This window comes from Mastigoproctus giganteus, chromosome 8, assembly GCF_048544385.1.
Source record: "Mastigoproctus giganteus isolate SK-2022 chromosome 8, ASM4854438v1, whole genome shotgun sequence".
NCBI classification, from domain to species: Eukaryota; Metazoa; Arthropoda; class Arachnida; order Uropygi; family Thelyphonidae; genus Mastigoproctus; species Mastigoproctus giganteus.
In genome coordinates this window covers 70267115-70284407 of record NC_143582.1, presented here as the reverse complement: position 1 = coordinate 70284407, position 17293 = coordinate 70267115, and the positions used below count along the sequence as shown (strand labels likewise).

General features: G+C 33.9%; 1 protein-coding gene across 2 annotated transcripts in view; it reads left to right on the top strand.

The window, feature by feature from the left end:
- Sec24CD (COPII coat complex component secretory 24CD) overlaps positions 1-17293 on the top strand; it is a 334964-nt gene that overhangs the window by 273104 nt on the left and 44567 nt on the right. For both annotated transcript variants that reach the window (XM_090380568.1, XM_090380567.1), the window contains exons 15-17: positions 8105-8201; positions 9730-10014; positions 16277-16471. In XM_090380568.1, coding sequence (XP_090236694.1) covers positions 8105-8201; positions 9730-10014; positions 16277-16471 — 577 coding nt within the window. The remainder of the gene's footprint in view (positions 1-8104; positions 8202-9729; positions 10015-16276; positions 16472-17293) is intronic.

Here is a 17293-nt window from a genome sequence, read left to right as displayed (position 1 = left end):
ATTAGTGAGAAAAAGAGACTAATACCAAATGCTTGCATTGTAGGAAGTCAAAAAAAGGCCAAAAACCGAAAGTATTATAAGTAAAATAATGTATAAAATCGATACTTGAAATATTCAAGTAATGCGTAGTAGAGAAAAGAGAAAAGACAGTGAGAACATATTCCGTTGAGTTGATAAATGTAACTAAAGCAGTAACACGTAGGGGCAGTTTAATGGACAAATAATTTATAGTGATAAAACGGACTTGAAAGAAAGCTGTGAAAAGAGATAATTAGTGATCTCTATAGTTGCTTTTAATAAGTATGTGTATTGGAGCATTGGCAAGGAGAAAGTACAGTATATACATCGGAATTATAATGCAGATAGTAGACTGGAAATTATATTAAGAATAAATTCTGCAGACAGAAAGGTAAAAGATATATGGAAAATAGGAATGAAATACTCCAAAAATGAAGTGCAAATACAAATTTCAAATAAGATATTGAAAATAGTATTGACCAGTCCAGCATTTCAAGAAGTAATAAAATGGCTGCCAAAGGTTCAAATATATAAAAGTAGTATATAGAATAAATGTAGTCTAAAATTAATAGATTTAAGACTAAATGGAAGGGCCATCATGTATATGTATCAAAAACTGAAGTCTGTATAAGTAATGCCTTATTCAGGTACACAAAAATAATTTAAAATCCCAGTTAGAATTGTTCACATATATCAAAGAGAACAGTCTCCAATCATCAGTCCAGTTCCGATGTTCTTTTGTCCAGTTGAGGCATAGAGTTCTGTATCATGGTGTTAGCAATGGGACTCTGGTGGATCGGCGGCTCCCATAACCTGTTGCGGCTGATGATCGCCTGATGATCTTGGTGGAGACATCTCTGGCACCTCCCTCATTGAAGTTGGTGGTGATTTGTTCCACTGTCGCTCTCCAGTTGGCTGAAACAATGTGAGACAGCCGTCGACGGCCACATTCGTCCACGATGAGATGTTATTCTATAAATGGCATATTCCCAATACACTCTTGATATTGTCGAATGGGGATAGCTTATTTTCTGTACTACCTCTGTGATAGTGATCCATGTGTCGGGCACCCACTATCACTCCTCTTTCAAAATTGGTTAACTCACGACATTTAGCCATACGGACATTAGATTACCGTCTATATGAATGCAGTGTACCTATATACCTGCCAAGCGGTTGGTTTGTCCACTAGTGAGAGGGGTGACAGTGTCGCATTGCCCAGGAACTGGGTATCCCATGAATTCTGTCCTTTCAGTGTACTTTATTTATTCTAATTTACTATACATAGAACGAATAATTTGAAATATGTATACAATTATATGTACTAATCGTAACGAAAATAAGTAATGTTCTATAACAAAATTTGTTGTGATTCTGTCAGTATATTTTTTAAGAAAATAAACATATTACTTGCTATCTTCTGAACGTTTCGCGGACCCTCTGGAACTGGTCTAGACCAGTTCCAGAGGGTCTGCGGATCCCAGTTTGGAAAATGCTGCTATAAAGTATTATGCAAGATGGAGTTTTGTGGTGAGTGAAGGGTGTAGCACGCTGTTTGCGGACTCAATGGCAAGTCACTGTGTGACAGTTTAGATCACAATAAAATATGAGGAATGCAAGAACAATAACTCAAATTAAAATGATGATGCACCACACACTCCAGCATGAGGTTCCACACAGATTACACAAGAGACAGTCTCCTCACCACTGACGATCATTCACTGCAAATGCTGTGGTGTCAACAACACTGGTTGGACACTGAAGGACTGGAAATTAGTTTGCTGGTCGGATGAGTCAATACCTGTTGCAACGCGCTGACAAATGCCTTCGTGTATGGCACAAGCAACTTAAATTCATGGACACCATCGTGGATGGTGTCCATTATCCGTGCAGGTGCAGTGGTTGCTTAATGAGTCATGTTTTTCTAGCAAGAACTAGAATTTCTGGTGCATATGGACCAAAGTTTGACTGGTGAGGTCTACTGGCAGCTCTTAGATGACCATGTGTATGTTGCCATGTTGCATTTTTTCCCACAGACAAATGGGATCTTCCAAAATGATAATGTGTCATATCAGTGGGTCCGCACTGTGCACGAGTGATTCCAGGAAACAGCAAAGATATCCCCTATCTTTGTTTAGCCTCCAAATTTGCCTGGACTCAATCCAGTTCAGCACCTGTGGGATGTTTTGGAATGGGAAGCAAGGCATTTGGACATGCAACTGTCATCTATTCTGACACCATGGAAATCCTTGCAGCAGCATGGCTGCAGATCCCTCTAGACGTGTTTAGACGTTTAGTGGAGTTAATGTCTAGGCAAATAGTGACTGGTGTGTGTTGGCCCAACACAGTATTAGGTAGGTGGTCATAATTCAGTGATCACCAGGTGTAAATTCTATAAATGCCTTTTGATGTAGTGACCAATTTTTGTAGCAATTCTTTTATCATATTTTTGTCTTTTACTGTTTTTATGACCTAGTTTTGTTGATTATAGCTGATGTTCTGGTGCACCTCTAAAACTCAAACCATTAACAATAAATCTGATTCCTTCAGAATCCCCACCATTCCAATTTATTTCAAAGAAATCTTAGAGAACTTGCATGAAAAATCATTGCGTGGTCTGAAGGTTGCAGCTTGGTGTGGAGTTGCAACAGTTGGAATTACAGGACCATATTTTTTTTTCTGGAGGAGAACCAAACAGTACAGTGAATTTACAGGATGATACATAGATTTATTACAAACTTTTTATATATATATATATGAGGTCCAAGATAGCACAACAATCCACACACTGTGCCACATTGCAAGTCAAGCTATGACAGCATGGATGCTGTCGTAACGACTTGCAAAGTGGCATATGGAAAAAAGATAAAGAAGGTAATTGGTAAGAAACATCTACAGCTTTTAAATGTAGACCCATCCAAATCTGAGCTACTAATAAGCTAACGTTAACAAAATTATTGGCAGGTGTTGTTTTTTAAAGGTGTATTGTTTGTTATTTGGTTTTTAGGAGCATTAGCAACTAAGGCCATATTGCTCTGGGGATATGCGGTGATCATTCCCTGACCTTTCCACATCCTCCGTATTTGGTGGTCACTGGCTCGAACCCCAGTCTAATCAAGAAGCGTGTGCTACACACTGCTGCTCCTGCCCACCTGGCTACGGAGGCACCTTTTTCAAGATGAGGTTGCACTATATAACCTCCAGTCACAATCGTGTTTTTCAATATGTAGTGACACTACATAACCTCCATGGTCTTCTAACCTTGGTGCAAATGACTTTTTTCTTGTGGAAGTTATTTATAGGAAAGAGTTTTTTTTTTTTTTTTTATTATTGCCCTTTGAATGTTGCTGAATTAGAAGAGAAGATTTCACATTAAATCAAAGTGATTGATGAAAACTTTTTTCCTAGGTCATGAATTTTCAGGGTAGATTATAAATCTATGCAACTAATGTGGGACTTTGTTCACCTGACTAACAAAGTTTTTAGAGCTAAAATTGCATTATACTGTTAAATAAAGTTTTAATCAAAGTTATATCAGTTTTCAATTGATTTTGCAAAATATAAAAGCTATTAGTTCACAGTGCTAAATACCATATTAGTGAAATTTAAATTTTGTGCTACTTCACAGAAAAAAGATTGGCATGAATTCAGGGGGTGATAAATCAGATATTGATGTTTTATAATTCAGGAACAACAGAGTGGAAAAGGAATTCAGCAAATGTCTGGTTAGTTATCCTCACAGATTATTATGGTAGTGAGAAATTTTATTTAATTACATAAGGAAGCATGATACATTTTGTGCATAAAAGGAGACATTCACATGAGAGGTCTTTTTGCTGATATAAATTCCTAATAAAAATTACTCTCTCTCTCTTTCTCTCACACACACACGATGTTGCACAGAAAATAAAATATGGTTAAGAAACTAATAATGGTAGAAATTAGCCATGAAATTATGAAAGAGAATAAAGATGAAATTAATACACTAAACTGAATTTATAAGATGGTTTACAATTCTAGAATATAAACCTGTGACCATAACTATAGTTAGAAATGATATCACATTCATTTGCTTGATCATAAAGGCATATTTATGTAAGGTGATTGACATTGATTGTTGGGATAGCAGAGACGTGGTGTCACACAGATATAAGGAATGCAGAACTGGAATTTGGGAGGTACAATGTGTACAGAAAGGATAGACAGGATAGAAAGGGAGGAGGTGTTATTCTGTTAATTAAGAAAAACATGAAATCAAAAGAAGTGCACCCATTTGATATAGATGAATAGTGCACTGTTGTGTCAGTTTGCTGTGACATAAGCACTGCGAAAGCAAAAATAAGAGTAGGAGTATGCTATAGGCCTAATGACTCGAATGAGTACAATGAACAATTGTACAGAGAAATAGTGGGCTAGTAAATCAGAATGTCTTATAATGGGGGATTTTAACTTCCCAGATATTGACTGGAACTTGTGGGTTGGTCACTCACACACTAGTCAGACTTTTGTGGATTTATTGGATGATTGTTTTCTGCAGCAGCATGTTCGAGAGGCAACCAGAGAGAGTAATAATCTTGATCTGGTTATCAGCAGTGATCATTCGTGTATTAAGAATTTGCAGATAAAAGAACCACTAGGTGGCAGTGATCACAGTGTATTGATGTGGGATTTACTTAAAGATTTAATTACCATCAGGGGTAAAGGAAAGGGTTTTTGCTTCTGTAAAGGTGAGTACAGTGGTCTCAGACAGTTTTTAAATTCTGTACAGTGGGATCAACTGACGATGTTACCAGCAGTAAATTCTAAGTGGGAAGCATTCAAAGAATTAATCATGGATGCTACTAAAAGTTTCATACCTATTAAGAAATATTGTTCAAGGTTTAGGCCTAAATGGTTATCTAATGAACTAATGAGACTCGTAACAGAGAAGAAAAATGCATGGGATGCATATAAATTATCAAGCAACTCAGAAGCCTATGGCAGATATAAGCTAGTCTGTAATCAGGTCACAAAGGAGGTTAGGCAGGCGAAGGCAGATTACGAGAAATCCTTGGCAAAAGATGCTAAGAAAAACAGCAAGGATTTCTTTACTTATATAAACTCTAAAAGGAAGGGGATGAATCTGATTGGTCTACTTGACATAGATGGTTCGACTGTTGAGGATCCTGCTCAGATAGCAAACAAACTGAATGAGTATTTTGCATCTACATTCATGTATGAGGAATTACGGTTTTAATATGGCAGAAGGTTATCAAATTGTAGCAGGATACTTAATGATTTTGTAATAACTGAGAGCAAAGTGGAGGAGAAATTGTTGAAGTTAAACATAAGAAAGGCAATTGGTGTGGATGGGATCTATCCAGTTATATTAAAGGAGGCGGTAAAGCAACTAAGCAAACCCTTAGCCATAATTATGAGAGCATCCTTACACTCAGGGGAGGTTCCCACGGACTGGAGGATGTGCAAATGTATTCCTAATTCACAAAGAGGGATCGAAGGGTGACATGAGTAAGTTAGTTTAACTTCTGTTCCAGTTAAAATAATGGAGTCACTGGTTAAAGATGCACTGCAGGATCATCTAGACAAGACCGCAGCAATGATTCAGACACAGCATGGGTTTGTTAAGGGAAAGTCTTGTCTGACAAATTTGATAGGATATTATGATGTGGTTACAAAGGAATTGGATGCAAAAAATAATTTTGATATCATATATTTGGATTTCAGGAAAGCTTTTGACATTGTTGTGCCTGGAAGACTATTGCACAAATTGGAGCAGAATGGTATTAAGGGTAAGTTGCTACAATGGATAAAAGGATGGTTAAGTGGGAGAAGACAGAAGGTGGTAATCAATGGGTGCTGCTCTTCGTGGACTAATGTTATTAGTGGAGTCCCACAGGGTTCGGTGTTGGGTCCACTGCTGTTTTGTATATTTATCAATGATATTGATGAAGGTATATCAGGCTTAAATGTCGAAGTTTGCAGATGATACAAAGGTTGGCAGGGTTGTTAATGACAGTAATTGCAGTGTGCTACTGCAACAGGATCTAGATAATTTGGGCAGATGGGCTAAGAAGTGGCAAATGAAGTTTAACCTTGACAAATGCAAAGTACTGCATATGGGTAGAAGTAACCCCAGAGAAACGTACCAACTGTGTGGTACTACACTTAAGGTGGTAGAAAATGAAAAAGACCTGGGAGTAATTGTGCAGTTGGATATGAAATTTTCTGAGCAATGCAGACAGGCTGCAAGGGCAGGTCATGGGGTTTTGTCAATGATATATAGGAATTTTGTTAGCAAAAAAAAGGAGGTGATTGTCCCTCTGTATAAGGCAATGGTCAGGCCACGCTTTGAGTACTGCGTACAGGTCTGGAGGCCTCATTTTAGGAAGGATGTAGATTTACTTGAGTGTGTACAGAGAAAGGCAACAAGATTGGTGAGGGGAATGAAGGGATCCTCTTACCAAGAGAGGCTTAAGTTCTGCAAATTGCAGTGGCTGGAGACTAGGCACCTGCGCGGTGATCAGATTGAGGTGTATAAGGCCTTGAATAGGTTGAGCACGCTGAATTCTGATGGGGTCCTTCCACTTATTCAGATTACGAACCTAAGGAGGCATAAATTCAAATTAAGAAAGGATAGATGTAGAATAGATGTGCGGAAATTTGACTTTAGCCAGTGGGTGGTTAATTGCTGGAACAAACTTCCATCTGTTGTTGTGGAAGTTGATATGTTGAATAAATTTATGGAGGAACTGGACAGGCATTTGGAGGGAATGGTGTGATTTTTTTTTTTTTGGTTGATGCTGCATAAGCTCATACACTTGCTTTCTTGCATCACATGCCACTACTACATCTTTAAGAGAATTGAAAGGTTGAGAAATATATCTAAAATTTTACTGTGAAGTCAATTCATATTTAAAAAAAGCTATGCATGTACATTTAGTATGTCTATTTGAGACAGAGTTTAAGATTGGACATGGCATTATGTTGAGTTAAGCCAGTTAATCACTTTCATAAGCCGACCGGGCTAGCCTGGTGGGTAAAGTGCCTGCCTGGCAACCCAAAGGTCGCAGGTTCGATTCCCGCCTCGGGCTTGGATCAGAGTACTGCAAAAACCTTGGTAGGTGCATTATGGCCATAGAAGCCTATGTGCCAACAACTACCTAAAAACAAAACAACAAAAAACAAGCCTGTTAATCACTTTCATAAAGTATTGATATTCATTTAAATAATATATAAATTCTGTTTTGATTTTAAATATCTTCAATGTTGATATGGGTGGTGTTCTTTGCTCTAGACTTATATTGACTGGAATTTAGTCTATTTTTTTTAGTATCTTTTGAGCTGGGTAAACTGTTTAGAAACAACTACAGCTCCTTAACTTATTAGTAGTTTAGATTTGGATGGGTGTATTAAATGTACACCCATCCAAATAATCTAAGCTACTAATAAGCTAAGGTTTACAAAAAAAATTGGCAAGTATTGTTTCCATGTCATGCAAGGTTCAAGAAAATTATCTTGTTGGTGTAATGTATAAATAAACACAAGACTAAAAAATAACTCTAATTGTGGTTGGGAGGAGAGTTTCTTCTGAGTCATCTCGAAAAGAAATCTTATTCAGTAAAATTACTCTATTTTTGATTAGAACATGAAAATAAAACTTAAATGAATGCAAAATTTAGTGCTATAATTTTTGCATAAAAAAATTGCAGTATGAGATATGATTTTGTTTCACATTACACATGTACATTTTATGGTAAAATAAACATAACCATAATTTGTTTAAGTGGTTGTGGTTTTGAATAGCGCACCATTTTCATAATATCTGTACATGAAAAATGTTTTTGTATAGTGATTAGTACTTTCCTGTGAGTTTGGATTTTGATTTTTTTTTCATTTAAATAATACATAGTAAATGATAAATGTTGCCTTTCTTGTCATATTTAAGGAATGTTTGATCCAGCTATAGGATGGGGATAGTTTTTTTTCTTGAATCAAAATATTCTTTTATTGCATGCAGAATATCTGATAATAATGAAAATGTATACTGTTTTATTAATTTTATTTATTACTCATTTCCATTTAACAGGCAGACATTGTTGGTCCAAGATTCTTAGAAGACTTGAAAAGAGACATTGAAAAACCAATTGCTTTTGATGCGATAATGAGAGTCAGAACTAGTACAGGTGTGTCATTTGTGTGCAATTTATTTTATTGTATAAACTGGCTTTTTAATTTTGAAATCAGTCTGTCTCTCTCTCTCTCTCTCTCTCGTTAATGTTGGTTTCTTGAATCTAATTTACAGAATGACTAAATTCAGCTAGCAGCAAATCATTTAGGAGTATTTAGTAGTAAAACACAAAAAGGGATATTCACTGTTTCATATTCATCAGCAAAGGTAATCCATGCCCCACTCTAAAAAGATGGTTCAAAATTACACTGATTGCATTAAGAAAAAATAATTTTAAAATTCTTTTAATTCTAAACAGTGGAAATTCCTTCACCCCAGTTGTTTCTGACATGCTAACTTTTTCGCTATCCTCAATTACAGTATTTTTTCACTCTCAGTAATAGCTACTGTTTCAATGATCATGTTTTGCCTCACTTTGTCAAACTGCCTTTGGAATATCATAAACAAAGGACCAAACAATTTTTTGATCCAGGGATAAGTAAATGTCTGTTTCTCTCTAAATAAAGAGAAATATAAAGATTGCATACTAAACTGCATTAAGTTTCTTACAATTCATAACAAACTACATAACAATCCAATTGTACACCAGCAGGATGTGCATATTTGGGTTGTTGTCAAGTTTCTTTTTTGTGCTATGTTAATATGACAAACAGTTTCTGCATTGTAACATTGTAAACGTGATGAAAAGTGAATTAAACATTTGAAGTGTAATTTTTGATTATGAAATGAAATAAACACGGTGTGGTGCAAGTGCACTTCTAGACAGTCTACTTTTTAGGTTGCCATTTGCTTTTAATACAAGGTTTTTATACATTTTTCAACCATAATTATTTGATTAAAAAAAGTGAATTTTGTGTATTGTCATGATGTTCTGAAGGTTTTTTTTTTTTTCAAATACTGTTTGAAACTGCTTCTACCATTTAAAAGCTGTGTTTGAGGCTTTCTGCCCTAAAATATTAGTCCAAGAAACATACCTTTTGATGCCTCTCATTGTGTAAATAAGTCACAACTGGGTTGTCAACCCTCATAATACCTCTGAGTACCTACTTGTTCACTGATACAAGCTGAATAGCATTGAAACTGCTGTCTGAGTGGTGGTACTCAACTGAAAATAAGTAACAGTATTCTTTAATGGGGAAGCATTACTTAATTGAAGTATAAGGAGGGCAACTCATTGTGAAGAATTTCAAAATATGAGATGTTACAGTAATATTGCCAATGTACAAATTTCGGTTTGTCTAAAAAAAATTCAGCGATGTAGTGATGATGCAAATGCACTAACTAATGTCATAGTAAAAAAATTATAAATAATGATAGATATTCATATATGGTTGTATTATGAACTAACATTGGTTGTCATTAACCTTGCAACTATTTTGCGTTATAAAATTATGGACACTATTTTAAATAATGTAGAGTTTACTGCTCCAGCATTTGTTTACTAAATTGTTTAAAAATTGTCTTCATAGAAAAGTATGGTCAGTAATTCCTTTATCCTCATAGTTACTGTTTATATATTTCAGGTATTAGGCCTACAGACTTTTTTGGAAATTATTATATGTCTAATACAACAGATGTAGAATTAGCAGCTATTGACTGTGAAAAAGCATTGTCAGTTGAAATAAAATATGATGATAAACTAGTAGAAGAAGATGGAGCTTATATCCAGACTGCAATACTGTTTACAAGTTGTAGTGGGCAAAGACGACTCCGTATTCATAATTTGGCCTTAAATACATGCACTCAAATGGCAGAGCTCTTCCGTAGCTGTGAACTAGATACCATAATGAACCACTTTTCCAAAGAGGGTAAGTGTATGATGTTGATCAATGAATATTTTAAACTTGTTCTTATAATATGTACTGTGTGTGTATCAAATGTACCATATGACTTAATTGTAAATTTCAGTTTTTTGTAGTTTTTTTTTTTTTAAGATTATGTGATATTTTAACTCTGGGTTGCTAATTAACAGTTAGCTCATGTGTACAGAGCTTACTCGTGGGACAAGCCACTGTGGCACTGGTTTATAAGTAGGAAAAGCAGTCCCGAGATTGTCTCCAGAAAATTAACATTTTATTGTGACAACCCCTGATCTGCATTTCATGTTTGAACCCTACTTAAAATACAGATTCCTGCAAAAGAGGAAAAAGTTATAGGGAAGACTAGTAAATAGTGTCATAAAGGGTGCAGGTAAATGTAATTGTGCCTTGGATGGGAATATACCTATAGCTATCACTACTTATGCACTTGAATCAAAAGGTCTTGGGAATTGAGTAAATTATAATCTACATAATATTCATGCACTCACAGCATATACTAAAATAAGAATTAAAAACAGAAATATATAGTAAGCGCTGGTTATAGTGATCACATTTGCAAATTGAATTTTGATTCTAATAAACGGCGATTCTAATATGCGAAAATCAACAAATATTATCCAGAGGCTATAAAAATAAAGATTTAAAAAAATACAATTTTACTCTTTATTACCAAAGTTTTATTACCAATTAAATGGTACGTGAAAATCGGAAGAATATTATCCGCAGATTAGCAAAATAAAAATAAATTTATACTTACGTACTTAGCTTAATTAATATACATATAATTTAAACATAACATTTCGTAATATGATTATAATTTAAAAAGTCACTTATTTTAGATTGCTTTAAATTATCACTACAAAGTATATTTATAGATTTTTCAATATTGTATAACAGTCTATATTCACGATAACTGGTACCAGTTTCTTCCAATGCTGTCCTCGGGATGGCTATAGCTTCAGTTTTGCCAGTTTTGTAATTGGAATTTGTTCGGGTTCATCTTCATTTTCCTCCTCCTCCTTGGCAAAATTATCATTAGCAGACTAGGCAATTTCTTCATCTGTTAAAGCTGTAGTAACTTGTAGATCACCTTTGTCCACTCAGTCATTAAACTCCTGTTCACCCTTGTCTTCATGCTTTTCAACGTGATCAGTAACGTGACTAAGTTGACCATCATGAATAATTAATTCACATTTTTTGAAACAGTTGCTAATGCAGGTTTTGGAAAGTTCATTCTAGGCCCTCATTGTCATATGAAGTGCATGTAGAACAGTTATCTGCTTTGCAATATCGGATGATGTTTCCCAAACCATCATCTATAGACTGGATGATTCTTTGCCTCATATTCGATCTATAAAAGGTCTTAAAGGTTTTTATTATTCCCTAGTCGAGAGGTTGAATCAGTGATGTGGTATTCGAAGGTAGAAAAACTAATTCAATGTTTTTGAAAGTCCAACTTTGGATGAGCTGGGCAGTTGTCCAAAACCAATGCATTTTTTTTTTTGTTTTTCTTATCCAATTGCAAATCCCATTTATGAAGATATTCTTCAAATAAAGAAACTGTCATCCAATCATTGGAATATTAAACAGGCAGCTGTTTTATTCCTTTAAAATATCTAGGCGATTTACCCTTGCCTATAACTAATGGCTTCATCTTGATTGTTCCCATCATGTTGCATGTTAAACGAACTGTAATCTTGTCCTTGATCTTCTTTCCCAAATGCAGAGGAATTTTTAAACATCATGCAGTGGTCTGGGGGTAGCCCTGTAGTACAACCCTGTTTCATCTGTATTAAAAATGTCTTCAAGTTTTCCAAGAGGTTTTCAACCAGGTGTCAGCTGCAGAACCATTGGAATCCTGTTTTTCTCTGTGAATAGTTTTGTAAACAATATCGTGCCTATCCTTCCATCTTTTCAGCCATCTGTCCATTGCCTTAAACTCTTTGTGTAGTTTTGCAGCAAAATCATTAGTTTTTTGAAGAAGAATGCTATGATTGATGCATTAAATGAGCTGGCCTGTTTTGAACCAAATGAACAGAGCTTCATCTACTGTTTAGCATTTCCCTTCACGCTTCCGTTTTCCAGTTTCACTAATCACATTAGTGTTTAATGTGTGATGTGATTTTAATAATTTTGGTAAAGATGACTGAGTCACTACTAATTTTACTACTGCTGCTGCCCTTTGAGACATATTGCCTAAGTTTAATTTATCGTACATTTTTATAATTCATAACTTATCTTTTACACTCAAATTCCTTCTCTGTTCACTGACTTTCTTTTTTTGGTAGTAAAATTTAAAACAGTAAAAAAGATAAGCATCAATTAATAACAAAGTACATGGCAAACACAAATTAGAACTAACACAATACACACAAGTGAGACGAATTTTAGATATAGAAACGAAGAGCAGATTTCAGCAAAGGAGAAACGCATTTCACCATAATAACGTGAAAACACAGAATTCCAGCTATCAGTATTATCGCAAAATGCAATAAGATCGAGTTTACTACCCGTTTATTGCACTAACAGAATTGCATTAACAGAAAAGCCCAGTAAACTGGAAACTGCAAATTGTTTTTATTGTTTTGTTTGTGACCTCCAGAAATGTACTTTGATAAAATATCACAGATGTTCAAAATTGATTCTTATAACCGAAAATGTGATTCTAGTAAATGATGAAAGTGAAGTGCATTTTATTGATTTGAATCAGTTCTTCGAAATTTGATTCTATAATGCAACTGATTTTAATAACCAGTGATCACTATAACCGTCACTTATTTTATATAGCTACCAATTCTCTGGATTTACAATGCAGCATTTTGATTTTTGATTTGATTTGATATCTCCACCACCTCACCATCGTAACAGTTTATTTCCATCTCTTTGTTTTACAAAAAAACAGTAACTTTCCCCAATCTAAATTTTTTAAAAATTTCTGCAAATTTCTTCTCATTTTCATTAAGTGATTAGCTATCAGGTGTGTGTGTGTGTGTGTGTGTGTGTGTGTGTGCTGGTCTTCACTGCTAAAAATTAACATAGGGTATACAGCATTCTTCTGTGTAACATGACCATTGCATATCTGTGGTACAGAGATTAAAAGCCTTTCAATAACATTTTAGCTTAATTTAAAGCCAAATATAATGTTTACTCTTTGTTGTATCACTTAACACAATGACAATTCCTCTGTAATACCTTGCAGAGGAAAGCAGTTGCCACGGTGGATACATCATGATCCTGCATTCTTTGACATGTGTATGGATTCAGTCCGTGTAACTTGATTGTCAAATATATAAAATTAATTAACAATCACATACTGTAATGTTCAGTAAAATAGTTTGATGAGTATTATGGTCTGTGATTGTTTTAACATTAGCATTAGATGCCAAAAAAATCATAAAATGCCAAAGTACAATGTAAAATTTCAAATGTATATACACAAGACTTTCCATTTTTTATAGAATCTGGAAAAGGTAGCTTGTTTACTTTGTGTACTGTTTGGAGATGTGATTTTTCAGTTTAAACCGGCAGGAAATGCATTGTAATCAGACATTTGCAAACAAACAATCATAAGTAAAATGTGCAGTACATAGAAAGAAATGCAAAAATATATGTACAATTTCACACATACCAAATGCTTACATCTTTTAAGAAAAGAATATAATCTTCCTCTGAGTTGTGTTCACCTTGCAACTGCATTGTTCAGAAATGTTTCTTGATAATGAAATAGCAAAAGAATACAGCTGTGGGAGTCCAAAAACAGCAAGCACTGTTAGTGAAATTGCACAAATAGAAAAAATAGTGATGGCTCCAAAAAATGCATCATTTTAAATTGATAAAGATGGAAGGAATCAAAGGGATTCCAAGCTATATCCCATTGTGGTGACCTTTCATAATAAAATAAATCAGATCAAAAGTAGCTTCTCCTTGCCTACATTGAAACGTGACTATACAATGTTATAATAGGCCTAAAAATGGAATGGAAATTATATTAAAAGAGAAGATTGAGCACTTGTGGTAATAGGCTATCCTTGTTAGCTCATTTGTATGTTTAAAGTTTTCAAAGTGGCTGCATGTCTTCCCCTGGATGAAATTGGATGAAACATTGTTTCTCCTCCATCTTATCTTTATTAGAGATGCAATAAAAATACATCATTGAAACATTAATTGCACCCGAGGCAGTACCATAATAGGTTTGTGTACTGATTTTTTTAGTTTCAGTCCAAAGGAAACACAATGTAATCAGACATTTGCAAACAAATAAGCATTGAGTATGCAGTGCATGGAAAGAAATGCAAAAACATTATTTTGTAGTGACTGTTATGTGCTAAATGTTTATTAGCATTTGTCATAGAACATAATGTTTCTCTGAGTTGTGCTCATCATGCAAATGCATTGGTCAAAAATGTTTCCCAATAGTGAAATAACAGTAGTGGAAGAACAAAAACAATAGGCATTTTTAGTGAAATTGCACGAATAGGTAAAATAGAGGCAATGATAGCTCCAAAAATGCATTATTTTTAATTGCTACAGATGACAATAATCAGTGATTTCAAGTTATGTTCCATTATGGCTACATTTCATAATAATAATAAATTGTCATATCAAAAGCAGCTTCTTCATGGTATAACATTGGGTTTTTTCTTCTGAACAAATGGAAAGCACATTGGTTTTCCATTTGCTCCCTTAAACAGAAACTGTGTTAAACTTAGTGCTGATAATGCTTCTATAATCTTATCCAGAATGTAATGTTTCTGTTCTGGTTTCTCCAAAAAATTATTTCTGAAATGCTTTTTTGCCTGTGCAGTGATTTCCAGGAATACCTTAACCATATAATTTAAGGAAAACCTATTAGTTAAATAGTTTTTATTTATTTATTTATTTTATTATTTTTTTTACCCTTGCTTGTGCTCACTCAGTTATAATTACCATTAGATTATCTGGCTGAGTTTTGGAAGTGTGAGTTTATTATAAGAAATTGACAATATTGAAAATTTGTGTTTTTAGTAATGTTTAAATATTGTTATTTTAAAGTACAGTGTTATTAAAAAAAAGAAAGAAAACCTACTATAATGGTGCATCTGCCATTTAAAACATTTAACCCATTTCATCCACGGAATTAAGAAATAAACCTAGAAGGGGGATGGGAAGACATGCAAATGAAATTTGCTTATATAAAAATGCATACTTAACAGAGGTCACCTTTTAGTCATGGTGTATCACATTAAAAAATTGGGATGGGGGGAAATGGTTAGATTTTATTTTCAGTTATAATGTACTTTGCTTGTGGTGCGAGTGTTAAAGTTGGCCCCTGACTCCTATTCTATATCAAGGCTGTGTTGTACTAATATTGTTATTTACTTTCCCAACCCTTCTTTGAGGTAGGTGATCCACAAGGTTCACTACTATGCTGTTTTACAGTTAATGAGTATGACACCAAAGCATTCTGAATGTTGTAAATTTTTTTTTTTTTTTTTTTTGGCTAATGCCATATAAGCTTGCTTTCTTGCATCACATGCCTCTGCTAATGCTAATATACAGCATATGTATGGTAATCATCTTACAATTTTATCCTTTCAAAATTGTATGATGTGCTGTAAGTATGCAGCACTTGCAGTAAAGTCATGCCACTGAAAATATATAGGTCTATTGGCACTTTTTTCCCTCAACCTTCATGTATTTAGAGAGAAGTTATGTTGCCTTTAATTGTTTTGCATAATCATTATACTTCACTATTACTTTTAGTATTATACAACCTAATGTAGCCAAGTGATCAAATACAAGAGTGAGGTTGCATGTGTTTGAGCATATCACAGTTCAGTCCTGTGTGACTGCTAAATATGGTTATATTCATTGTTGAAATGATTAATTGCAAAATCTCTCAGACCTGGGGCCACATTTGAGTATAAACAGAACACTTTTTTTTTTTATTATATACTTAAATATATTCTTTTGTTGGTTTAATAAATATTGTGATCTACAACAGCAAATTTGATAATAACAAAAATAATTTTTTTTTGAACAACCTTTCCTTACCATTTAAATCATAAATGGAGATTGTAAGGGAAAGTTCTTTCATTACTGAACTTTTTTTTCTTTTTTTTTTTTTTCACATTTGAAGTTTCATGTTTTTTGTTATTCTCTCTGATGAATGTTATAGAATAATTATAGTTTATTTTTAATAAATGTAAAATTTTAAAATATCATTAAATACATGATTTTCATTTTACTTATTTTGCTTTATTTTTTACAGCAATAAGATTAATTGTTGAACAGACACCCAGACAAGTTAAAGACTATTTTGTGACTCGCACTGCACAGATGCTGGCTTGTTATCGAAAAAATTGTGCTAATCCTTCTTCTGCAGGACAGTTAATATTGCCAGAATGTATGAAGTTACTGCCTCTTTATGTGAATTGCCTTATTAAGAGTGGTGCTGTAGCAGGAGGTATGTCCTTTTTTTTATACCAGAAAAGGATAAAATGTATTTTCATTGATTTTAAACTAATTTCTGTTATTTTGTGAATGCTGCAGTACTTGTTATTTTTTATTATAAGTTATGAAAGTCTTCATAGGTGATACTTTTTAGTCTGTTACTGAATTTCCTAATACTTAGTAAATACCCATTAATTTATATTGAGGTGACCAGAAAATATAAACTTTGATATTCCCTACTGGGTGTAATGTTAGCAACATAGGTAGGCTAGTGAATAAGGGTGAATCCTCCCCTCCAGGCTATTCTGACAGGAAGTAGAGTGGTTACAGTAGGATCTTTCATATTGTGTGGAAAGGGCATGAATTCCAGTCGTGTCAGGACTGGAGGAATTTTTATTAGCTTCTTTGCATTATGGCTGAGTTAATCTGATGCAGTTTCTTTTCTGTTTTTTTTTTTTCACATTTGAAGTTTCATGTTTTCTGTTATTCTCTCTGATGAATGTTAAAGAATAATTATACTTTATTTTTAATAAATATGTAAAATTTTAAAATATCATTAAATATATGATTTTCATTTTACTTATTTTGCGTTATTTTTTACAGCAATAAGATTAATTGTTGAACAGACACCCAGACAAGTTAAAGACTATTTTGTGACACACCCTTCCAGAAACTTTTTTTGTTTTTTTATGTGGTAAAACAGGCAAACCAACCATTGAATATATGCAATTTACAGACATTAATTCAGATCAATTTGACATAATAACAATAAAAAATTCAAAATAATAGAATTGAAGGATATATTTTCTTTTGGCACAATGCTAAAAGAACTTTA